The 27,001-nt window shown below is 42.6% G+C and overlaps 1 protein-coding gene across 2 annotated transcripts in view; it reads right to left on the bottom strand.

Annotated features, from left to right (window-relative positions):
- The window catches only part of gucy2d (guanylate cyclase 2D, retinal), a 40,295-nt gene extending 29,905 nt beyond the window's left edge, over positions 1-10,390 (bottom strand). For both annotated transcript variants that reach the window (XM_062957044.1, XM_062957045.1), the window contains exon 1: positions 9,386-10,390. In XM_062957044.1, the coding sequence (XP_062813114.1) occupies positions 9,386-10,103 (718 nt within the window). In that variant the 5' untranslated portion in view covers positions 10,104-10,390. The remainder of the gene's footprint in view (positions 1-9,385) is intronic.
- Positions 10,391-27,001: the final 16,611 nt, after the last annotated feature.

The following is a 27,001-nucleotide window of genomic DNA, read 5'->3' as shown; positions in this document are numbered from 1 at the left end:
GGGATGGGACCGAGAGCAGGGTATCCTCCACTGACCACAGTGTCCAAGTTGATTTGTGAGAGGAGATGTGATTTGTCAAATAGCCTTGGCCTGAACTGTTTAGCTCTGAACTTACCAATAGGAATCAAGCTCTCAGTTTACTACTGGGGATCAGTTAGAGTTCTGACTGTCAAAGGTGTCTCTTATCAAATACAGAGTGCTTTTTTTACAACCAAGTAATTATTTCCTGCTCTCAACATCTTGAGTAGGGGGATAAAGCCTTCAACGAAGAGTAAGAAGACTCCTAATTTAGCATCTAGCGCTGGCTTAATTTTGATTTGAGTGGGATAATTTTAGAAGTTATTTTTTTAAAGCATTCACAGATGAAATCCTGGTAATTATGTAAGTGAAAGGAGTATTTTTACAGCTACAAAATGCATCCAGATAAGTTCTATAATTACAAACCCAACTAAAGGTTGGGACCGACATAACCACATGGAGTAGCAGCCACTTAGTTATAATGAAAAGGCATCCACATTAATTATATACTTTATTTATCATTGTATTTTGATTGGATTGTGTCTCTGGAAACCAGGATTTAAATCCCTGCACACTGCACAGCCCTGGAAGCCCTCTGAGTGACTTTGGGCAAGTCATATTCTCCCAGCCTCAGAAGAATGCAAAGACAAACCCCTTCTGACCAAATCTAAGAAAACTATATTCTTAGAGTTTCCTTAAATTTGTCTTAGAGCCACTACAAGTTGTAAATGGGATGAAGCAACAACAACAACAATCATGCCATTTCTTACATCCATGGATGAGATTCTAAGGTCATAATTTTCAACAAGTTAAGTGTAATGTTCCCTCTGGTTCTTGCTGATAGAAAATTGTACTTTCTGCATAGACTGCAATAAACCACTATCATTAGAATCAGGATTCCTACACCTCTTTGTGCATGCACCAATGCAACTTTGAGGTCTGCTTAAAACATTCCTTCTCGCATGTTTTTATTTACTCTATTCACATTTGAATCTCAAGCCATTTTCCCTTCTGCCTCTCACTCAAGGTGAAGACATTCAAGGCCACCTAGTTCAATAACTTGTGGAGACACACGTCCAAACATGGTTCAGTTTGTATCTTATTTAATTCTGCCATCATCATTCAAAAGAGTACAAGCCACAAATTATGAGGAGCCAAAATATTCCAAGCGTTACCTTGTTTACAGAAGGGGCTGAGTTCAGTTGCATAGCACATTTTGTGCAACTAAATTCAATCTCTAGATGAGACTGGGAAACACTACATTGTAGAGCAATTGGGAGAAAAGACTAACCAGCCTTTTCCCAGTCAGGTGTCTCTAGTAGTGTCCAGATGTTTTGGACTACAACCCTTACCATTGCCAGAAAGATTATGGGATTTGAAATCCAGCATATCTAGACTGCACTTGATAAATGAAAGTCAATGTACATAGTTTCAAGATAGATGGTCGAATTTAATCTGACTTGATTTGATAGTTCAAGGTAGCTTCAGGAAGTTTTCAGTCTGTTTGGAATCCTTTTAGCCAGATAAACAATATATTCCCTGGCTCATATGATTAAAAATGCCAAGCAAGCATAATTTGATCTTTACACTGTGGAGAATATCCAAGAAATCAAAGGAACAAAACCTAAGAACCTATACATAGCAACCAACATGAGTTAAATATGTGGCATGGATAATTCTGCAGAAAGATCCCACAACAGTTCTACTCTCCATTTCTGAAACTCTATTTCAAATCCAAAAGTTCTGTTTCTTCTACCTCCTTTGTGATTGCTTGCTCCACCTCTATTCTGGTCTTACCAAATTGCCTACTCACTCACCCATCTCCTAGTAGAGACAAAGGGCCATTATGAAAGCTGGAGATGCTTTGACCATGAAAGGACATTTGCTCACGTGTTGTGGCCCTATCCAGACAGAATTCCTTTCTAATAAGAAGTAGGGAGGCATTTTCAACTTTAATGGAAGCAACACTGGAAATTATTTCTTCTTAGATTTTTGCCACTGGAATAGATAGAAATTGATTTTATGGTCAATTTGAGGGACCACATGCATCATTTTGCAAAAATGGAAATCCACATCTACTGTACCTTTAACATATAATTCTGTATGAAAAACACATTGGAGCTCACCATGAAGAACAAAATAGAATCCCATCTGAGAAAGGGAGATCAAGTGCATTTCAATATTTGGTCCACATTTTTAGGATTTTTAAGGATTAATGTAATTTGAGCACTCAAAAAGCTTCCTATCCTCTACCTATATAGTCATCCAGATAGTATAACTGTACTCGTTGTATCAATAAGAGCTTTTTGTGTGCACATGTAAACATTTGTGAATGAAATACTTATCAAACTAACTCTAACATTTTATACATAGGATCATCAGAAAGGCAGGGAAAAGTATGTGTGAGGGAGACTGGAGTTGGAAATCAATTTGTCTCAGCTGTACTCAAAAACTAATAAAACCCTGCCTATCTTTCTGTAACATTATATATATTTGTAAAGACTTAATTTACTAACAATAACTTGATGACCTCCAACTTCTTTCTTTTTTCTTTTCCCTAATCTTCCCGCCCAATTTTTTCCTGTATGGAAAAAATTGGAAATGTTTAATAAAAACATTTTTTAAAACCCTGAATTAAGCCCTCTTCTAAAACTTACATTTATTGTTTCAGGAAATCTAACTTGGGATAGGAAAGGAAACTGACAAAACAGGTTACCTAAATTTTAGTGAAAGAGTCCCTAAAAGCTGACTGTCATGTGTGGATAATAAAGCATCCTAAGGCAAAGAGAGACAAAGGAGTAGCTAACTTTTGAAATCTATGCAGAGAGAAAGTAAACAAAAAAGAAAGATGCTTCAATTGCTTTACAGTTTTTCTTGCAACAAAAGCTTAAAACTCTTTTGCTGTGAGCTTCTGGTCATCTGATGTATCTGTTGTAGATCAGCCACAGGAGACTGATGGTTTAACTGATTATTTAGCAAGGGTTTGAGCTTTCCTGTAGCACAAAGTGATAGGCCCTCAAGTCTGGGAAATGATGATTCTCTCTGTGAGAAAACTGGCTCAGAAAGTGCAGGGTCAAGGGCATGCAGGGGAATCAGAAGTAGCAACAGCAGATAAGGAATCAAGTGAATGACTTAGTGATAAGGAGGATTCCCACGGGAGCCCACCTGCAGCTATGGAGATCAATAAAAGTCTTCGTTTACAAATCAGAACCGAAAATTTATTGCATTGTTCAGAGAGATTACATGGGAAAGTTGTGAAAGAAAATCACGGGAAACAGAATGATTTCATGGGTGTCTATTAAACAACAAGTTGTTTACCTTAAGGTCAGTTCAGGCAACGCTGTGTTAAAGTAATAAGCTAAGCCTGAGTTCTCTTGTTCCTGGTTCAAGTCAAGCTTTGATTTTGGATTTAAAATATCTTGGAAGTTTTCTATGTTCCTGTTCATGTACTCCTGTTCAAGTCTTATTAGTTATCTGGCTTGCATCACTGAGACCTGGTTGGATGAGCTGGATGGGGTTAGTCTTTCCCAGATTTGTCCTCCAGGTTTCAGGGTGCATCAGCAGGCCAGACCGGGAGGGCGGGGAGGTAGGGTTGCGGTGGTCTTTCGGCAGTCCATCGCCCTGGTCAGATGCGCCGCTTTGCAATCTGCCGGGTTTGAGTGTCTCCACTTGAGGGTGGGTATCCGGGACAATTTGGGGATTCTGCTGGTGTACCGTCCACCCTGGGACACAGCAGTCTCCCTGCCTGAGCTAGCAGATGTGGTCTCTAGCGTGGTGTTGGGTTCCCAGCGCCTTGTGGTGCTGGAGGATTTCAACATTCACGCTGAGGCCACCTTGACAGGTGCAGCTCAGGAATTCATGGCCGCCATGACGACCATGGGTCTGTCCCAAATAATATTGGGTCCCACTCATCAAGCTGGACATACACTCGACCTGGTTTTTGTTGGGGATGGCTCGAGAAACATGCTGCCTCCCGGGGGCAAAAATACACCATATCACTCAGAGGCTCAGCAGACTCCTAAAACCCCATCACCCTCCCCCCCTTATGTTGATTCATGTAGGAACCAATGACACCGCTAGGCATACACATGCGAAGAAGCCAGAATGGATGTCCAAAGAACTTCTAACCGGGCTAAGATTCAAAAGAGACATGCACAAGAAGTGGAAAAGGGGAGAAATCACCAAAGAAGAATTCAAACTTATAGCCAACTCCTGTAGGGAAAAGGTTCGCAAGGCTAAAGCGCAAAATGAGCTCAGGCTTGCCAGGGACATAACAAACAACAAAAAAGGCTTTTTTGCTTACGTTGGTAGAAAAAGGAAAAAAAAGGAGGCGATAGGGCCTCTGCAAGGAGAAGATGGGGTGATGGCGACAGGGGACAGGGAAAAGGCAGAACTGCTCAATGCCTTCTTTGCCTCGGTCTTCTCACAAAAAGAAAGCCATCTTCAACCTCAGCAACATGAAATGGGCGAAGGATTTGGGGAAATCCAACTCCAAATAGGGAAATAAGTTGTCCAGGAACACCTGGCCGTTCTAAACGAATTCAAGTCTCCAGGGCCAGATCAACTACATCCAAGAGTACTGAAGGAATTAGCGGAAGTTATTTCAGAACCACTGGCAATCATATTTGAGAGTTCTTGGAGAACGGGAGAAGTCCCAGAAGATTGGAGGAGGGCAAATGTGATCCCTATCTTCAAGAAGGGAAAAAAGAACGACCCAAACAATTACCGTCCCGTCAGCCTCACATCGATACCAGGCAAAATTCTGGAAAAGATCATTAAGGAAGTGGTCTGCGAACATTTAGAAACAAATGCGGTCATTGCTAATAGTCAACACGGATTTACCAAAAACAAGTCATGCCAGACTAATCTGATCTCTTTTTTTGACAGAGTTACGAGTTGGGTCGATACAGGAAATGCCGTTGATGTAGCCTACCTAGATTTCAGTAAGGCCTTCGACAAAGTCCCTCACAACCTTCTGGTAAACAAACTAGTAAAATGTGGGCTAGACAAAACTACGGTTAGGTGGATCTGTAATTGGCTAAGCGAACGAACCCAAAGGGTGCTCACCAATGCGTCATCTTCATCTTGGAAAGAAGTCACAAGTGGAGTGCCGCAGGGTTCCGTCCTGGGCCTGGTTCTGTTCAACATCTTTATTAATGACTTAGATGTAGGGTTAGAAAGCACGATCATCAAGTTTGCAGACAACACCAAACTGGGAGGGATAGCCAACACTCCAAAAGAAAGGAGCAGAATTGAAAACGATCTTGACAGACTAGAGAGATGGGCCGAAACTAACAAAATGAAGTTCAACAGGGACAAATGCAAGATACTTCACTTCGGCAGAAAAAATGGAATGCAAAGATACAAAATGGGGGACGCCTGGCTAGACAGCAGTACGTGTGAAAAAGATCTTGGAGTCCTTGTGGACAAGTTAAACATGAGCCAGCAATGTGAAGCAGCTCCTAAAAAAGCCAACGGGATTCTAGCCTGCATCAATAGGGGAATAGCATCTAGATACAGGGAAGTCATGCTCCCCCTCTATTCTGCCTTGGTCAGACCACACCTGGAATACTGCGTCCAATTCTGGGCACCACAGTTAAAGGGAGGTGTTGACAAGTTGGAAAGCGTCCAGAGGAGGGCAACTAAAATGATCAAAGGTCTGGAGAACAAGCCCTATGAGGAGAGGCTTAAAGAACTGGGCATGTTTAGCCTGCAGAAGAGAAGGCTGAGAGGAGACATGATAGCCATGTACAAATATATGAAGGGAAGTCACAGGGAGGAGGGAACAAGCTTGTTTTCTGCTGCCCTACAGACTAGGACACGGAACAATGGCTTCAAACTACAGGAAAGGAGATTCCACCTGAACATTAGGAAGAACTTCCTCACTGTGAGGGCTGTTCGGCAGTGGAACTCTCTGCCCCGGAGTGTGGTGGAGGTTCCTTCTTTGGAGGCTTTTAAGCAGTGGCTGGATGGCCATCTGTCGGGGGTGCTTTGAATGCGATTTCCTGCTTCTTGGCAGGGGGTTGGACTGGGTGGCCCATGAGGTCTCTTCCAACTCTACTATTCTATGATTCTATGTTGCGGGCGACGGTTTGGTTGGAGTGGAAGAGCAAATTATTCTTCCATTTTCATGGTCCGACCATTATCTGATCAGTTTAAGACTCACCACATCCTCAAACCTCCGCAGGGGTGGTGGACCTATTAAGATGGTCCGCCCCAGGAGACTTATGGATCCTGAGGGATTCCTGAGGTCCCTTGGGGATCTGTCTGCCATGGAGACTGACGATCCTGTCGATGCCTTGGTCGCTCGCTACAACAGTGAGTTGTCCAGGGCAACAGACATGAACGCCCCCGAATGTCCCCTCTCACTACGTGGAGTTGCCCCAGCTCCCTGGTTTACCGGGGAGCTGGCGGAGATGAAACGTGCGAGAAGGAGACTAGAGTGCCGCTGGCGGACAACTCGTGATGTATCTGACCGAGCACGGTCTAGAGCCGCTATTAGGGCCTATTCTGCGGCGTTGCGGGCAGCCAGGAAGGCTTTCTCGACTGCCTGTATTGCGTCTGCAACAAATAGATCTTCAGATTTGTTTCGGGTTGTTGGGGAGCTCCTCCACCCTCCTCAGGGTGGGGGGGGGGGGCACCGGACATCTCGGCAACTCGGTGTAGCGAGTTTGCTCACCATTTTGCAGACAAAGTCGCTCAGATTCGTTCCGACTTGGACGCTGGCCTTGTTGCAATGCCAGGTGAGGTAACCGAGGCATCTGTCTGTTCGAGCTTGTGGGATTCGTTTCAGCTTGTGCAGCCTGATGATGTGGACAAGATTCTTAGAGCGGTGAGGGCGACCACCTGTGCCCTTGACCCTTGCCCATCTTGGCTTTTAAAACAGGCCAGTGGTGGGTTAGTTGATTGATTTGTGACGATAATTAATGCCTCTTTGGTGCAGGGCAAATTTCCATCTAGCCTAAAACAAGCTGTGGTAAGGCCTGTTTTGAAGATGGCCTCCTTGGATTCGACCAACCTTTGTAACTACAGACCAATCTCTAACCTTCCATATTTGGGCAAGGTCTTGGAGCAGGTGGTTGCTTCTCAGCTCCAGGGATTCTTGGAAGATACGGATTTTCTGGACCAATCGCAGTCTGGCTTCAGGCCTGGTTTCAGTACCGAGACGGCTTTGGTTGCCTTAGTGGATGACCTCCGCAGAGAACTGGACAGGGGGAGTGTGACCCTGCTGGTTCTCTTGGACATCTCAGCGGCTTTCGATGCTATCGACCATGGTATCCTTCTGGGACGGCTCTCCGGGATGGGCCTTGGGGGTACTGCTCTGCAGTCCTTTCTGGAGGGTCATTCCCAGTTAGTGAAGCTGGGGGACTCCTGCTCGGACCCCTGGCCATTGACCTGTGGGGTCCCGCAAGGTTCTATTTTGTCCCCCATGCTTTTTAACATCTACATGAAACCCCTGGGAGAGGCCATCCGGAGTTTTGGAGTACGGTGCCATCTCTACGCGGATGACACCCAACTCTACTACTCTTTTCCACCAAAATCCAAGGAAGCCCCTTGGATACTGGACCAATGTCTGGCTGCTGTATTGGCCTGGATGAGGGCGAACAAGATGAGACTTAATCCCGACAAGACAGAGGTCCTCCAGGTCTGTCGTAAGGCTGATCGGGGTATTGGGTGCCAACCTGTGCTTGACAGGGTTGCACTCCCCCTGAAGGCACAGGTCCGCAGCTTGGGGGTCCTCCTGGATTCGGGGCTGACTCTGGAGACCCAGGTGTCGGCCGTGGCCGGGAGGGTCTTTGCACAATTAAAACTTGTGCGCCAGCTGCGACCATACCTTGAGAAGTCAGATTTAACCATGGTGGTCCATGCCTTAGTTACCTCTAGACTGGATTATTGCAATGCGCTCTACGTGGGGCTGCCTTTGAAGACGGCCCGGAAATTACAATTAGTACAACGCTCGGCAGCCAGGCTTCTAACTGGAGCAAATTACAGGGCGCGCTCAACGCCTCTGTTTAAGGAGCTCCATTGGCTGCCGTTTATTTTCCGGGCCCAATTCAAGGTGCAGGTTATCACCTACAAAGCCCTAAACGGTTTGGGACCCACCTACCTTAGAGACCGCTTTTCCCCCTATGAACCCGCACGATCTCTTCGCTCGTCGGGGGAGGCCCTCCTCTCGCTTCCGCCACCCTCGCAGTCGCGGTTGATGGGGACGAGAGAGAGGTCCTTCTCTGTTGTGGCCCCCCGGATTTGGAACTCGCTACCCAGGGATATCAGGCAGGCCCCCACCCTCCTCTCCTTCCGGAAGAGCCTGAAAACCTGGCTCTTTCAAAAGGCCTTCGATGATTAATCGTTGTAGGTTCGATTTATCTGCCTACTTAACAATAGCCCCACCGGTGATGCCTTCTCAGTATTATATTAGCACTTTATTGGCTATTTTAGCTGTGAAACTACCTCTTCCCGAATCTGCACTTTGGCCCAGATCTGTGCATTCGTCTCCTGTTTTTAACATTTTATTTTGTATGTTGACTTTTATGACTGTTTTATTGATGCTGATGTTTTATTATTGGGATATTTGTTTTATTGTTTTGCTGTTGTTGTTTTATTGTTGTGTTGGGCATGGCCCCATGTAAGCCGCCCCGAGTCCCTTCGGGGAGATGGGGCGGGGTATAAGAATAAAGTTGTTGTTGTTGTTGTTATTATTATTATTATTATTATTATTATTATTATTATTATTATTATTATCTTCCTGATTGTAGACTGGTGCTGTATCTGTGATCCCTGTTTGTTCCTGGATTTTGTCACCATTGGAACTTTTGGTGAGACATTTGTATTATTGTTTGGTTCTCACCTTTTCCTAAACCTTTTTTGGATTATATATCTTCCTTTCATATTCCTGATTTTTATATGCTTTTTATATTTTTTTTATAATAAACTGTTTGCTTATATTCCTGGAGTCTTGTGTGTTGCGGTGGTCATAGGTGTTTCCGGACCTGGAGTGCAACAGTATCTCATATTATATTCAGTTATGTTCTCCCTATGGGATACAGACAAGGAGGTAAAAAGATAGTCATGTTGGGCTGATACAGCTCACAGAATGGCTTCCAATTAAATTACATATTTTATCCCAAGTAAATATGGGCCTCATACTCAATCCCTTGTTGATAGAACCAGGAGTTGGCTTATCTCCCAGATACTAGACCTCTGTGAAAACAGCATCAGTAGAGTTTGGAGTAAGATACCTCGCTGAACAATAATTACCAGAATCCTCTAGTTGGAGAAATCAACTGGTGGATTCTGGGAGCTGTTGTTCATGAAGGTGACTATTTCAAGCTGTGGTCACAAAATATATGTCCTGTCTGCACCATACCTCTTACATCGTAGGCCCTCTTTATCTTGCGGAGAGCATCCCGGGCCCCTTCAGGATCATTTTCCATGGTGGTCACTATAGTGACAGGGAGTCCAAAGTTGCGCAATGATTCTGCCACGCCATGGCCTGCTTCCACCCACATGTCCTGTGCAGAGGTTATCACAGCGACGTGAGCCCACCGGAAGTACTTGAGCACAGTGTAGAGTACAGCGGAGGCCTGTGGCAATGGCCGGGCAAAGGTGCCAAAACGCTCCATCTCGGCATCGTCTATTAAGCAAGCCCAGGAGAAGATGGGCTTGTTCCAAGCTTTTCCTAATAGACCAGCTGCCTCACAGGTTGCTGGGTTGACTGGTCCTACAAATCCAGAGGCATAGCGTTCTGAGTTGACAAAGCCCACCATGGCTTTCGATGACTGGCACTCTTCATTGAGGAGGACATAATCGAACCAATAACCCTTGTTCAGAGTTGGGTCTTTGTTGATGCGGGAAACTGCCAGGCTGGCAGCCGCATCCGGGTAGGCCCTGGCATAGATAGAGTCACAGTTCCAAGGACCCATCACACCAACCTTGAAGGTAGTTGCTTGGATACAGCCAGGCAAACAAAGAAACAAGAGCCAGAGGAGAAGAGCCCGTCGGCGAGGGCGTCTGTGGCAGCCCCACCTGGGATGGTTAGAAAGACGGAGCAGGAAACTGTGGAAATCAAACCGGGCTAAGATCATGTTGTCGTGGGGCCCGGGAATGGTGTCGATGGGGGCGAGGGACAAGGAAGAGAGGAAATGGGAGAAGGCACAGCTCAGAGAGCCTTTAGTTCCTCAGGGGCCAGGCCCAAAAGTCTTTGGTTGGAGTAGGTCCATTGGCCGCCATCAACTTGGTCAAACTTCACCACGTATGGTCAGGAGGAGGGATTAAAGCTGGAAAAGAAAGAAAAAAGAAACATCAGAATGCGTTATCTGGTCTCTATCTCTTGCTACAGGAAACCAGTGGGCAAAATATAACTCTCCAAATCAGAAGTGGGCAAAATATAACCCTCCAAGTGTTGTTAGGCCACAAGAGAATCATCAGACCCTCAACTTCAAGCATTCTTCATCACTCACTACGTAACAAAATTGTGGTGGGATACAATTTTCCTACTGTGGCATAAAAAAATGAATGCTTCACATTTTGTGCTTTATTTTTGTTATATCTTTAAGTCTGTTTCATTGCATAGGTAAACAATAAGCTGTCCACAGCAAGCCTACTATAGAGAATACCACCCAAGGCATGCCCTTCCTTGGCAAAACTCCTGGTTCTAATACCAGCCTACATTGCTTCTACAAATAGCCATACAGCACACTCTCAGTTAACCAGAACTCAAGCAAATGGCAAAAAATTATACTGCATTCACAAGGCAGTTTCTATAATAGAGTAAAACTGTGTTACATTAAGTTTCTCTATTCATCTTAAATTGCTTTCAATTGCTGCATTTCAATATTAATAGCAAGTCAATACCAGAGTATGGTATGGTCTAGCATAGGATATTGTTAGGCCTATTTTAACAGTAACTCTCAAGCAAGCAGAAATTACACTTCTAGTCTACTGTGTTTGTAAAAATCACATTACCCTCAGAGACAGCCATCTCGCAGCTATTTTCTGAATATTTCATTGCACTTGAGAATCCAGTGCCCCTAGATATCACTACATGTCCTGCTGGGGTATGTTGTCCATTTATGTGCCAAAACTCACTATCAAGCAGACATAGGTCATGGCGGGAGAGGAAAGGACAACTGCTTTGGCAAGAGGCCATCCTATGCCATCATCCTTGACTGGCATTAGCCAAATCACTGCTCTGTTCACGCTTCAGCACCTCCATCAATCTGCCCCCACCATCCGCCAAATCCTAATCTTACTGCTGAACTAAAACAGGATTACCCTTTTGGCCTCAGCTGCCTGATCATATTAGGTGTGAATTGGCACAATGGTGCTCATGGGCTCACATGTGGCGGGCAGGTCACCTCTACCAATCCTTTCTGGGCAGAAAAGGAGATGGAGGTATATACTGTCGCCCCATGATCACCTTTCTCATGATTTTAGAGGGGAGAAAAACTCAATTTGTGTTGATAAAGCCAAGGCAGCTGGGTATGTTCAGCTTGAATAAAAGAAAGCTGAGAGGAGACATGATAACATTTGAAAGGATGTGTTGTTGAAGGCTTTCATGGCCAGTATCACTGGGTTACTGTGAGTTTTCCAGGCTGTATAGCCATGTTGCAGAAGCATTCTCTTCTTCAGGCAGGAAGCAGCCAGGCTTTGAAGCTGCAAGGCAATTCAATGCTAATGAAGGTGGCCAGTTGCAACATTCACACTTGCCTCAAACAGGCAAGAGTTCTTTCTCCCACCGTGGACATTATTCCACAGATATATAAACCCCACTTGCCTAGTTTCCAACAGATCTCACAACCTCTGAAGATGCCTGTCATAGATGTGGGCGAAACGTCAGGACAGAATGCTTCTGGAACATGGCCAGACAAACTCATTTGAAAGGATGCAGTATTGAGGAGGGGGAAAGCTTGTTTCCTGCTGCTCTGGAAATCAGGACATGATGGAGGAATGGATATATATCAGCAAACCTTTTCTGAACGAATCTTGCTAAGAAAACTCTGCGAGAGGTTTGACTTAGGGGCGCTGTAGGTCAGAAATGGCTTGAAGTCACACAACAGCAACAACATTACAGCCACAAGGCAAACACAGCCCAACAAAGGATTCCCCCGGCAGTAAGCAGCCAGGCTTTGAAGCTGCAAGGCTATTCAGTGCTAATCAAGGTGGCTAATTGTAACATTCACACTTGCCTCAAACAGACAAGAGTTCTTTCTCCCACCCTTGAACATTCCACAGATATATAAACACAACTAGCCTAGTTTTCAACAGATCTCAAAACCTCTGAGGATGCCTGCCATAGATGCAGGTGAAACGTCAGGCGGTAATGCTTCTGGAACATGGCCATATGGCCCATTAAACTCACAGCAACCCAACATAAGGAATTTTTTCATGTCATTTTTCTTACCTCATTTAGGCATAGCTGCTGCTTTGTAAAACATGAGAGTTCTGCCTGTTTCCAGTGGGCAAAGGTTGAAAGACCCGCCTTTTCACTCCCATGGATCTAACCCAGGCATGGGCACTGGCTTTAGGAATTGTGGGAGTTGATGTCAAAAACACCTGGAAGGCTGAAGTAAGCCCTTGCCTGCTCTAGGATCACATCTCTACTTGTTTAACCCTTTCAGAGGACTGTGCTGTGAATACATGTCCATTAGAACTGTATTATTGGAGGTCTATGAAATGTATTTCTATCTAATACAACATTGTGGGAGTTGAAGTCCAAAACACCTGGAGGGCTAAAGTTTGCCCATGCCTGATCTAACCTATAAATGCATACCTGTTTCACAAGACATTTATGAACTAGTGAAAGCCTAAATTCCCTACAGACACTGGATCCCATTTGATCTTGGAAGCTAAGCATTATTATTATTATATTTATTTATATCCCGCTTTATCTCCCCGAAGAGAACTCAAAGTGGCTTAACATAAAAGTATCAGCATAACCATTGAAAATATACAAATATGCGAACATTAAAAACAGGATCAAATATAAACAGTATTTAAAAATTCCCAGAAGAGACCATTAAAACAAATGGCTTGGCTCTGGTTAATACTTGGATAGGAGACTATCAGTGAATACCTCATGGTGTGCGCGTATGTGTGTGTATAAACATACACACACCCTTCTGGATTCTTGGCACTTTTGTTGCCAAAGGTAGCATGTGTGTGTGAATGTTATATCTATATATATAAAAGAGTGATGGCATCACGGCAGCGGACAAAACAACAAAAGTAAACACCCCACAACCTCAAAAATTGACAGCACAACCCCTCATCCATGCCTCTAGGTTGATACAATGAAAAAAAGGGAAAAAAGTCCTAATTAGAGGGAGAGGAATAATTGTTTTTATCCAATTGCTGCCAGTTAGAAGGCTAAGCTCCGCTCACTTGGTCACCTAGCAACCCACTCAGCCCAGGGGACCCTTTACCTTAACTAGCACCAATTCCTCAATACTTTATTTCCCATACCACCATACTTCGCCACAGCAACGCATGGCCGGGCACAGCTAGTGATTATCTAAATTAAGAAGTCATAATGCCAGTTCACTAGGAATTTTCAATGATGCCTGCCGCCACCACAGGTACAAATGAACCCAAGTTTATATCTCCAATAACATTATGATCACAAACTTTGGCACAGTGTAGCTAAGACAGGAACAGATTTTTTTATTAAATAGAAATCAGAGATTTAGGATTACAGTCATCTCTCTGAATTCATGGATTCAACCATCCATGGCTTTAAAATATTCCCCCATTCACCCAAATTTCCAAAACCCAAACCCTAATGTTGCCATTTTATAGAAGGGACAACTTTTTAATATGCTGTAGGGTTATCATGGGGAAAAGGTGTCTTTACTTGAAGCTTTATCACAGCTTGTAGATAGATAGATAGATAGATAGATAGATAGATAGATAGATAGATAGATAGACAGATAGATATTCCCCTTTCTACCTTCTCCAGCTTTGAGAAGGCCTACCTCGCAATGTCCCCTTGGCAACATGGCTCTTTGCTTTCTTCCTCCCTTCCCCTCATACACATGCCCTCTTTTTCACCCAGTGACATCATAGAAGGCTCACCTAGCAATGGTCAATGCAATGACATCACAAACATCACAAAAGGCCCGCCTAGTAATGGCCAACTCAGCGACATCACAGAAGGCCCACCTAACAACGGCCATCCCAGCAAAATCACAGAAAGTGTGCCTAGTAACGGCCAACCCAATGACATCACAGAAGGCCCACCTTGCAATGGCCAACCCAATGACATCACAGAAGGCCCACCTTGCAATGGCCAACTCGGTGACATCACAGAAGGCCTCCTTGCAACGGCCAACTCGGTGACATCACAGAAGGCCCACCTTGAAATGGCCAGCCCAGTGACATCACAGAAGGCCCACCTTGAAACGGTCAACCCGGTGACATCACAGAAGGCCTCCTTGCAACGGCCAACCCGGTGACATCACAGAAGGCCCACCTTGAAATTGCCAACCTGGTGACATCACAGAAGGCCTCCTTGCAACGGCCAACCCAGTGACATCACAGAAGGCCCACCTTGAAATAGCCAACCCGGTGACATCACAGAAGGCCTCCTTGCAACGGCCAACCCAGTGACATCACAGAAGGCCCACCTTGGAATGGCCAACCCAGTGACATCACAGAAGGCCCACCTTGAAATAGCCAACCTGGTGACATCACAGAAGGCCTCCTTGCAACGGCCAACCCAGTGACATCACAGAAGGCCCACCTTGGAATGGCCAACCCAGTGACATCACAGAAGGCCCACCTTGAAATAGCCAACCTGGTGACATCACAGAAGGCCTCCTTGCAACGGCCAACCCAGTGACATCACAGAAGGCCCACCTTGAAATGGCCAACCCGGTGACATCACAGAAGGCCCACCTTGAAATGGCCAACCCGGTGACATCACAGAAGGCCTCCTTGCAACGGCCAACCCAGTGACATCACAGAAGGCTTCAGCTTAAGTAGCTGAAGGTGGAAAGGAAGGGGCCTGAGGCCAGGAATTGTGGTAGTTGAAGTCCAAAACACCTGGAGGGCCAAAGTTTGCCCATGCCTGATGTACCCATGCCCATGTACCCGTGCCCATGCCTGTAGAATGAATGCAGTTTGACACTTTGATCAAAAAACAAATTACGATTCCCAGATCCATGTTCTGAGGAGAATTTCTGAGAATTTCTGAGGAATTTTCGAGTGAGAAGGAGCCAATTTACACCCAGTCTCCATGTTCTGAGGAGAAAAGTTTGAATCAATGCAACAAATGCTAAAATAATGTGTAAATAATCCAGATATTGTGTCCTTTTTATCAAAAATTCTTCTCAGGACCTGGATATGAGGCCATGGGAGTGTGTTTCCTGCTCAAAATTCACTTTGAAGTTTGCAAACCAAGCTGACCTGGAGAAATCTCCTCAGGACAAAAAAGGACATCAAAACTTGTGATGCATCTCCACAAAATGGTGTTATTATTCATCTATATTTTATGAGTGGATGTTGTTTGGGACCTTGTCTTGGTCCTTGACCGCATCCAGGAAATGATTTTCCCTGAGATTGTCAAGGTGGTCAAGTTTCTCCTCAGAGATTTTTTTTCTCCCCCCTCAGAATAGAGAGGCCATGTTGAAATCAGTGCTTTATTTGTTTCACTTTAGGCCCTCCAGGAGTTTTGGACTGCAACTCCCATCATTCCTCACAGCCTCAGGCCTCTTCCTTTTCCCCCTCGGCCGCTTAAGCGGCCGAGGGGGGAAAGGAAGGGGCCTGAGGCCGTTAGGAATGGTGGGAGTTTCAGTCCAAAACTCCTGGAGGGCCTACATTTGCCCATACCTGCTCTAGCATATAAAGAAATTATATCTATAGTATCTTATAAACCAAAAGTAAGTAGATTGTATTGTCAAAGGTTTTCATGGCCAGAATCACTGGGTTCCTGTGAGTTTATTGAGCTGTATGGCCATGTTTATTTATTTATTTATTTATTTATTTACAGTATTTATATTCCGCCCTTCTCACCCCGAAGGGGACTCAGGGTGGATTACAATGAACACATATATGGCAAACATTCAATGCCAACAGACAAACAACATTCAGTTTTAGACAGACACAGAGGCATTAACATCTTTCCAGCTTCACTATTCCGGCCACAGGGGGAGCTGTTGCTTCACCGTCCATTGGTGGCTGTTCTTCCTCATTCTTTTCCTCGTGAGCAGTTTTATGGTGTTGTAGATTAGTTAAATTAGCCTCCCGCATAAAGCGTACCTAAATTTTCCCTACTTGACAGATGCAACTGTCTTTTGGGGCTGCTAGGTCAACAGCAAGCCGGGGCTATTTTTTTTTTTTTTTATGGTCGGAGGCTTAACCCGACCCGGGCTTCAAACTCATGACCTCTCGGTCAGTAGTGATTTATAGCAGCTGGTTACTAGCCAGCTGCGCCACAGCATTCTCTCCTGATGTTTTGCCCACCTCTATGGCAGGCCCCCTCAGAGGTTGTGAGGTCTGTTGGAAATTAGGTTTATATATATATCTGTGGAATAATGTCCAGGGTGGGAGAAAGAACTCTTGTCTGTTGGAGGCAAGTGGGAATATTGTAATTGGCCACCTTGAGTAGCATTGAATGGCCTATCAGCTTCAAAGCCTGGATGTTTCCTGCCTGGGGGAATCCTTTGTTGGGAGGTGTTGATTGGCCCCGATTGTTTCCTGTCTGGAATTCTCGTGTCTTCTGATTATTTACTGCCCTGATTTTAGAGGTTTTTTTAAATACCAGTAGCCAGATTTTGTTCCTTTTCATGGTTTCCTTTTTTCTCTTGGAATTGTCCACATGCTTGTGGATTTCAGTATCTTTTCTGTGTAGTCTGACATGGTGGTTGTGAGAGTGGTCCAGCATTTCTGTGGTCTCCAATACTATGCTGTGTTCAGGTTGGTTCCTCAAGTGCTCTGCTATGGCTGACTTCTCTGGTTTAAGTTTGCACTGCCTTTCATGTTCCTTGATTCGTGCCTGGGCAATGCTGCTGTGTTTGGTGGTCCCTGTCCACAGCTGCATGGAATACGGTAGACTCCTACAGAGGTGAGAGGAACCCTCTTGTCTTTTGCTGAACATAGCATTGGTTGGATTTTCTTAGTAGGTCTGTAGATAGTTTATAGGTTTTGTTTCTTCATCGGCTTCTCTATATGGTCAGTGATTTCCTTGATGTATGGGTAAGAACACTTTTCCTCTGGTTGGATCTTAGTCTTTACTCTTGTGGCTTGTTCTTGGTCTTGCAGCTCTTCTGATGTCTGAGGTGGAGTATCCATTGGTCTGAACCATTGAACTGAACCACCTAAGCTGGGTTTTACAGGCCAATGGAGACTCTGCCACAGACTTCAAAAGAGCGGTAAGACCAACAAGAAGCCACAAGAAAAGAAGTCATAGATCCACTCAGAGGAAAAGTTACCACATAGTTCTTGTCAGGGTATTGTGTATTGTGAAATGTTAAAATCAATCTGGGTTGTTAGAAATGCCTAATGTGTTAGTTTTTTCGGCAAGGCATTTCAGCAGTTATGGAGTTAATGAGAGTCTGCTATGATTGATGTATCACAGGACCAATGGGGTCAAGTTTGTTTTGACCGGGACTTTCTTTCTTGTTCCTGTGGAATGCAGAGGAGTTTTCTGAGAAGAGCAGAGAGGAGCTGTTGAGCTGTATGCTGTGTGTGCATGAGTCGCTTCGGCAAGCACTCATGGAGAAGGACTGATTTACTCTATTTTGTATATAATCTTGTAAATAAAAGTTTATTGCCGTTGGATTTTCAACCGAACCCTCATCTGCTGGAGTGTGTTTGTCCAGTGCTGTTTTTCACACCGGGAGACAGTCTGGAGAGAAGGAGGTGAAGACCGGGATGGTGAATTTTTGGATTTCACTCTGCTACCCATCATCCCCGCTGACAGTTCTGTGAGTCTTAATTTGTTTTTCATCAGCCTCTCTTTGAGAGGCAAAAATCCAATTTATTATCCATTTACACTGGATGTTAATGGCTTACTTTGAGACAGCTGTGAATCTGCTCTGGGTTATATAGTTTAAACTTGAAGAAATCCTTCAAGTTAATAAGCCAATTTTGTTATGTATCTTCGGGTGCATCTATTCTACACTATAGAATGAACGCAGTTTCGACATCACTTGAACTGCCATGGGTAAATGAATACTATGGAATCCGGGACTTGTAATTTCTTGAGGCAACAGCCCTCTTTGTCAGAGAAGGCTTGAGGCCTTGTAAAACTGATCCACCAACTGTCATTATAGTCATCAAGTGGAAGAATGGTGCAATTCATTCTTTACGGTGGGAAATGGACCTCCTCTGGAACTGTAAAGGTATGTATGTATTCATTTCAATTTATATCCCATCTTTCTTGCAAAATGACCCCCAAAGAATCATGTTGTGGCCTCCCAATCCAGAATTTAAAACACAATTAAAGAAACTTATCTTTTCTGGCAGGCCTACGCAGTCAATTTTAAACGATGAATTTTAAATTAGTATTGGTGTTTTAAATCTCTGTGCTATGCTTTTTAATATGTATATTTTATGATCCTTTGCTTCATCTATATGTTTTGACTAGATAGCATCCCACCTTGAGTCGTTAAAAGAGGATAACAAATGAATTATTATTATTATTATTATTATTATTATTATTATTATTATTATTATTATTTTGTTGTTGTTACAATTACTGTTGGCTGCCCTTTTACTGGCTCTTTTGTCTCGCCCAAGCAAGAAGGTAAATTGCCTCTATTGGAAACCTCTGGAAATATTATTTTTTAAAATAATATTATCGAAAACCCCAATTTCAAAAAACAGAACTAGACGCTTGACCGCTTAACACACACTTTTCCTTTACATTGATCCAATCTTGACCTCTCCTGAGTCTCAAGAAAATTAACCCTTTGAGATAAAAAATGTAGAATTGGATGGAATATGTAAAATAATCCCATATTTAAAGTCAAATTTAGAATTATTTTTAAAAAGAGAAAACAGAGTTAATATACTAATTGGAAGTAACATCTCACTTCTGTTTATTTAACTTAGTGTTATAGGTGTGATGTTTAGTGTTTCAATGTATTCTACTTTAACCTTTTGTTTTATGTTAGTTGTGCAAACATATATACTTGTTACTCTCTCTGTTTCTATACAGTCTGATTATTGCTCGATGCTGCCTAAAATTAATGTTAATTTTTTAAAAAAAGAACAACTGGAAAAAAAGAAAGAAAATTAAATCTGAGGCTCATAGCGATTGATACTGCTTTCAGGATAATATAGCAGGGAAGACCAATGGTAGTTTCTATGATCTCTTGTGTGCCATTTTCACCAAGGAGAATTAGGCAAAGTCGGTTATGCAAACCAGATTTTAAGGCCTCAAACGTGAGGAACAAAATAAGGGCCATTTCACACCTCTCTTCTCTGTGGGAGTGTGATAAAACCCTTTGAGAACCTGAGCTGAACAAACTGTACGTAGAAACAGGTATCCACGTCTTCTGTCATCAGAATAGGTAGTGATCTAGTTATTCGATAAGAGAAAGTTGAGAGGAAACATGATCACCATGTTTAAATATCTGAAAGGGTGTCATAAAGAAGAGGGATCAGGCTTCCTTTCTGCTGCCCTGGAGACTAGGACTCAATTGAGTAATGGTTCAAATGACAGGAAAGGAGATTTCACCTGAACATTAGGAATAACTTCTTGACCAAAAGAAGAGCTGTTCAACAGTGGAACTCTCTGCCTCAGAATCCAGTGGAAGCTCCTTCCATGAAGGCTTTTAAACAGAGGCTAGATGTCCATCTTATAGAATCATAAAGTTGAGAGCGAGCTCGTAGGCCATCCAGTCCAACCCCCTGCCAAGAAGCAACAAAATCGCATTCAAAGCACCCCGCGACAGATGGACATCTGTCAGGAGAGATTTGTGTTTTTCCTGCAAGGCAGGGGGTTGGACTAGATGGCCCCTGGGGTCTTGGCTGTTAGGAATTGTGGGAGTTGAAGTTCAAAACACCTGGAGGGCCAAAGTTTGTCCATGTCTGTTTTAACTCATAGGGCAACATGCATGGTTCTGTTCACTCTAACATTTTCCCAAGTGGTTATGTATCCCTGTATACAAATAATACTGAGAACATTAAATAGGATGGAACGACGCAATTTGCCCTAAATTTGTATTAAGATGGAGATATCACAGAATTGGGACCAGATTCACAGAATTCTATAATTATTCGACTAAACATACAATAGTAGTGCCTTCCTGCACCTGGCTAGAAATAATGGGTATATATCCAAGCGAAAAGCTATCAGACTATTATTTATTTACTATACTTCTATTCCACTCTCTCTCACCCCAAGAGGGACTCAGAGCGGCTTACAAACTGCTTTTTAAAGCAATGTGAGAGATTAGCAGGGATTTTTCCCCTCTATGCCAAGGACCAGCACCGTATTTATGACCATAACTACTCCATCAATCACCAGTTTGAGTATAGATCTTTGTTGAGACAATTTTGTAGGTGAAATGGGGGTAGCAGACCTAGAAATCCTTCCTCTCCTAAGCACACCATAAACAGTCTCCTAGAACAAAAAGTCTGCTAATTTAAACTTCAAATTAAATGAAGCTTCAAATTAGATAAAAGGATGCATTCTCTCAATCCAACACTAGAGGGAACATTTTCCTCAGGTCTGTTAAAAGAACAAAATAAATAGCTTTAAACACAGACCATGTAGACCTACTTTTAGCAATGGAATGGAGGTCTTCATAGATCCAATAATAACTGGAATGGAAAGTGAACTAATGCTGGCATGACATCTATTTTAGGAGTCACCTGAAGGCGCGAGAAAAAATGCAAAACCTACCTATCTGTTCTTTGCGGCATTTCTCTGGTACATTTGTTCCCTTTTGAGCTCTAAAAATATTGTTAAATATTCATATATCTTAACCTCATAATCTTTTGGGAGTATTTTAAACTGAGATTGAATGACTATTTGCCAGGGATGCTTTGGCTCTGGGTTGTTGTACTGGCAGACATTGGACTAGATGGCCTTTTAGAATCCCTTTCATCTCTGGTCCTATTATTCTGGTTAGAAGGCATTTTAACTCCAGAGAAAAGCTAACATATGTCCAGATCCTCCTCACTGGAAGCAAGACAGCTTCCTTTCTATCCCAAATATATTAATGTTCAGAGTTGGGGGGCCAAATGTGCACCAGGTACTTTGGGGAAAGATTTGGAGAGAATTCAGGACCAGTAAACACTAAAGTAAGGCAAAGGTGAATTATATTTACATGAAAAAATCACTCTATTTATAGGTACGTAGTACTATATCAATGAAAAGAACTTCATCCAAGCCCCACTGCAATATATCCTATTATTTATGTATTTATTTTCATTTATATCTCACCTTTCCCCTCAATATGGGACCCAAGAGAGCTCACATCATGAGTTGAAACAAAATACAGTTAAAACAATGGATCATGAAAATGTTTTTTTAATAATTATCTTGTACTTATGCGTCTTTAAGTGGTTACTGACATATGGTGACTCTATGACAGAGTTTTCTGGGGCTGAGATTTGACAAAAGTCACCAAGGGTTTGTATGGCCAAGTGGAAAATGGAGCCCTGTCTCTAGAGTTAGGCCAGTGCTCAAAACATTATGCCATGCTAGTAATCTCCCCCCCCCCACCCCACCCCCACTCCACCCCCACCCCCCTCTCTCTCTATATATATATATATCAGTGGTTCCCAACCTTTTTTTGACCAGGGACCACTTTGACCAGGGCCCAACACTCTCCAACATTAGTACCAAAAGGGTTACAAATCAGTTTTTGGTCAACTTTAGATTCAGTTTGGTTATTTGGGGTGTTGATTCAGAAAATGGCATTGGATTTACCACATCAGCTCTAGTTTCTGATACAGAACATGTGCCATCCAGTAGTCGCCATCTACTTACCCACAAAAAACAATATTTAATAATTTAGAGCTGATTTTCCCTGTGTGTCTCACGGACCTTATTTTAGGTCTTATGACCCACCAGTAGACCGCAGCCCACAGGTCGGGAACCACTGCGCCCTCTCTCTCTCTCTCTGTCTCTCTGTCTCTGTCTCTGTCTCTCTCTCTCTCTCTCTCTCTCTCTCTCTCTCTCTCTCTCTCTATATATATATATATATATATATATATATATATATACATACACAAAAGTACTAGTGTAAAGGTTGTTAGAAGAGCATTACAAATTATCATCTTCTTCATCCAGCACATTTCAATTAAAAGACTAAATATAGAGACAGGTATTTGTGTGCTGCTGGAAAAATAACAGAGAGGGTACCACCTAATATCCCTTTGTTGTAACTCCACATTTTGGGAAGAGCCACCAAGAAGACTGTATCCCAAGTCCTCACCAAATATGCTTCTCATCATGGTGGGACAAAGAGCAAGCCCTCCCTTAAGAATATTAAAACTTGGACAAGCTTATAATGGAAGCCATATTTTTTTATGACATACACCATGGTGCAGTGGTTTGAGCTTTTAACTGTGATTCGGGAACCCAACAACAACAATAATATAAGCCAAGACTTGAACCCCCACTCAGCCATGGAAACCGACTGGCATGTCACATTCTCTCAGCCTAAGGAAAGCAAAAACAAATCATATCTGGACAAATCTTGTCAAAAAAACCCTATGATAAGCTTGTCTTAGGGTTGCCATAAGTCTGAATTGGCTTGAAGGCACACAAAAGCAGCAGCAGGAGCAGCAGCAACAACAACAGTAACAACAACATTTTATGTAGTCTGATCCAAAACACTTCTTATGGACAGGGAACTATTTGTGGGGCATCCTTCTTGTATCTAATTCATTACCTGCTGCTTCAATTGGTTTAAAGCCAGGAAAGATATTTAACATTTGTTTTCTGTGGTTTTTTAAAAAGGGCGCCAGGGAGGTTAGACACAGATGATACAAATGAAACCTCCACAGAACAAGAATAGTGCATGGACACAACAGAGTAAAATATGAAATCCCTGTATACTTGCATTTGTAAACCAAGGGTAGAGAAAGGTACAGACCCAACCTATTTTGCGCCAATTGGCTCTTCTATTCTCTCTGGACCACCCTTTTTGGAACATCTATTGACCTCTGAAACAGACTATAGGACTCACCCTGTAGTCTATTCGCATTTTAAAGTGTTTTTCCAAACCAAAAGTAGGACTTTTCCGGTTTGGAGTTTTTTAAGAAATAGATGTGGCCCCTGTATAAAACCCAAGGGAAAATATCGACCCCTCCCAAGGCTGCTACGATTGTCCACACCTGGTTTAGTCCTCACAAGAGCAGAGTTTCACATCTACACACAACTCTGTATACAATGGCCATTTTAGGGGAACGAAACCAACTAGGGAGCAGTCCTGAATACGTCATTTGATCCAGCCCACACACACATTTTAATCTGACCTGGAAAAAATCAAAAAGGAGGGAGAAAATTCTCTTTCAGGAACTTTCTCTCACATTGGGTCTCTTTCCCTTGGATCTAATTTATAGCAAAGACCCACTTTACATTCAAACAGAATCTGACCCACCTTCTAAGCGTACTTGGATACATGGGAATCCTTTCAGGGAGATTTAAGGACTTAATCGCCTCCCTCTAGACCTTGTTTCACCCAGAACTATTATACTAGTGACATCAAAATAAATCAGGATCCTCCCCAACCAATCCTGGATAACTAAGCGCCCAGTACAAAACCTGAAATGTTGTATAAAATTCCTTTTTGCTGACACCAAACAAATCCAAAACTGTTCTGGTCCCAAACATTTCAGATAAGAGACTACTCAACTTGTATGGGAACATTCTTTCTAGACTGTTGGGAGAAACAGAATTCTTACTTCCAAAACACAAATTTTAAATATATTTCTAGCATCCCATGGAAAGAGTTTTCTGTGGCTTCTTCATTGTGTGTCTTTTACATGTGGTTTTGTTTTCTATTGATTCTATGAAGACAATGTCTTTGACTATAAGACACACATGAAAAATGCCATTACTCTCCTTCTACTCCTTCCCAGTGCTACGGCATTCTAGTTTCATGCTCACTTCCAGTTCTTACTTCTTATACTGTACTTCTTTGTGTTTCTGTATCCTCACAGTGAGAGGAAAAGGAAAGACTGGCTTAAAAGAAGTAAAATCAATGATCAAAACAAAGAAAGGAGGCAAACAAGAGTAAGAAACAGGAACAGGAACATATTGGATATTTGGAGGTGAAGATTGACTTTAGAGATATGTGAATTCATGGATTGACCATTCGGTCAATTTAGTTCATTGCTTAGCTATTGGATTTATATCAGGCATGGGCAAACTTGGGCCCTCCAGGTGTTTTGGATTTCAACTACCATAATTCCTAATAGCTGGTAGCACCTGGAGGGCCCAAGTTTGCCCATGCCTGATTTATATCCTACCTTTTCCCTTAAATAGGATTCATACACCATGTATATTGATCTATCATTAAATATAAAAAAAGTATCCTACAGTGGAGGGGAATATAAAATATACATTGATTTAAAAAAACCTTTAAAACTAATAAAACCAGTGGGTAAAGATGAGCATGCCTCCAGGAAAGGGTGAATGAAGTAATGAATCATAAAAGTCAAGAATGGGTCCCATAAGGAAAGAGCCCAACACTTGCACAGACCTATTCTTGGTAACCATAAAGTGGACTTCCATTATTTGGTTAAGAATGCCTGGTTGATCAGTCTTTGAGGCTGGATGTGTGGCAAACAATGAGTCAATGAAAGAGTACATACTGATGTTCAACATAGATGAAAAAAGCTACAGTAGAAAGTCCAGTAGGCTATAAGGTTGCCATGTTGGAAGGCATGTGGCCATATTACGTTTTCTTATATCATAGAATCGTAGAGTTGGAAGAGACCCCAGTCCAACCCCCTGCCAAGAAGCAGAAAAATTGCATTCAAAGGACCCCCGACAGATGGCCATCCAGCCTCTGCTTCAAAGCCTTAAAAGAAGGAGCCTAAACCACACTATGGGGCAGAGAGCTCCACAGCTGAACAGCTCTCACAGTTAGAAAGTTCTTCCTAATGTTCAGGTGGAATCTCCTTTCCTGCAGTTTGAAGCCACTGTTCCGCATCCTAATCTCCAGGGCAGCAGAAAACAAGCTTGCTCCCTCCTCCCTATGACTTCCCCTCACATCATGATACATGGCCCCCATCATGTCTCCTCTCAGACTTCTCTTCTGCAGACTAAACTTGGCCAGCTCTTGAAGCCGCTCGTCATAGGGTTTGTTCTCAAGACCCTTGATAATTTTAGTCGACCTCCACTGGACACATTCCAGCTTGTCAACATCTCCCTTAAGCTGCGGTGCCCAGAATGGGACACAGTGTGATTCCAGGTGTGTCCTGACCAAGGCAGAATAGAGGAGTAGCATGACTTCCCTGGACCCAGATACTAGAGTCCTATTTATGCAGGCCAAAATCCCATTGGCATTTTTAGCTGCTGTAGCATATTGTTGGCTCATGCTTAACTTGTTCCTCGCGAGATCTCCAAGATCTTTTTCACACATACTGCTGTCAATCCAGGCATTCCCCATTCTGTATCTTTGCATTTCAGCAGGGGTCGGAGTTGAAATAGTAAGTTTTGAGAGGAGGAAGATACCCAATATGAAGAAAGAAGAAAGAAAAGTACATAGAAATTTGAGGGAGGTATTAGGAGAACCTGGATGATTAACTACTTTGGGCATTCAACAAGAGGCAAGATGGAGATGTTCAAAATGTAGCTGAGGAATAGAACAGGTGAAAAAGAGAGATAGAATACAGGAAGATATCATGATTTTAATAAAATAATAAAAAAATTATATGGATGTTCTTAACTTACTTAATCTTAATTATTATTGTTGAATGTAATTGTTTTTATATACTCTGTTTTATGTTGGTTGTAAGCCGACCTGAGTCCCCCCTTGGAGGTGAGAAGTGTGGGATAGAAATGTTGTAATAAATAAATACAAATTATTTTCATTTTGCTTTGCAATAAGAATATGTGGAACAACTGTAGGAACTGGAAGAATTTTATGGAAAAGGATGGATGAATAGTGACATATTCTGTTTTACAACAGCAGTGCATGAAAAGATTGTAGGAATGGGGAAAAAATTATGGAAAAGGATAAATCAATAAACAGTGAATGACATTCTGTTACATTACTGAGAGGCTGTTTTTTGTGACAAGGAAACATACCAAACAGCACAAACAAATGGATATTTTTGTGACAGAGTGGAATGAATTTATGGAGCTCTAGAACAAAGAAGTAATTGGGAAGAAAGTGGTCTCTTCTAACCTTGTTCAACCCAATTCATCAAAGTGATGTAACTTTTCACTAATTTTCTTCTGGAAAGAAGCAACGAGTTTCAGCATTTTTATTCCCAGTGGAAAAAAGTCTTACAAAAAAAACCCTGTTTTCAAAGATTATTTGAAAAACAGGACTTATTCTGTACAGAAATATTGTTTTCTCTACCTTATTTTATGTGTTTAAAGGCTGCTTCTACACAAAACAATCACATGTGAATGTATCACAGATTAAGGTCAGAACTGTGAATATTTTCATCAACAATTTTTCTCATAAAGATCTTTTGGCTTTCAAGAAACATGTTATCAGCCATTTTTTAAATATTTTGAATATTCTTGCTGAAGACAAAAAAAGGGAAATGTTAAAGAATGTCTCCTTATTTCTTCAGTAAAATATGTTAGACTATAGCATCCATCATCATAGACAGCATTGATAGAGGTTTTCGTTAGTGTTGACTTGTTCCTGACAAGCCTTAATTGACGGTATAGACCTAGTTTTTCTATAGCAGGGTGACTAGTTCCCATGGGGTATTATTGCATGGAAGGAGGTTGGACTGAATGGTCTTGTGATTTCTATGAGTTTATGATAGCATTCCACTTATAATTGCAAGTGGTACATACAAAGTTAGTTGTGTCTCCATATCATTCCCTCCAAAT

Source organism: Anolis carolinensis, chromosome 6, assembly GCF_035594765.1.
Source record: "Anolis carolinensis isolate JA03-04 chromosome 6, rAnoCar3.1.pri, whole genome shotgun sequence".
NCBI lineage: Eukaryota > Metazoa > Chordata > Lepidosauria > Squamata > Dactyloidae > Anolis > Anolis carolinensis.
Note: the sequence above shows the minus strand (reverse complement) of the source record. Positions and strands in the feature narration are given on the sequence as shown.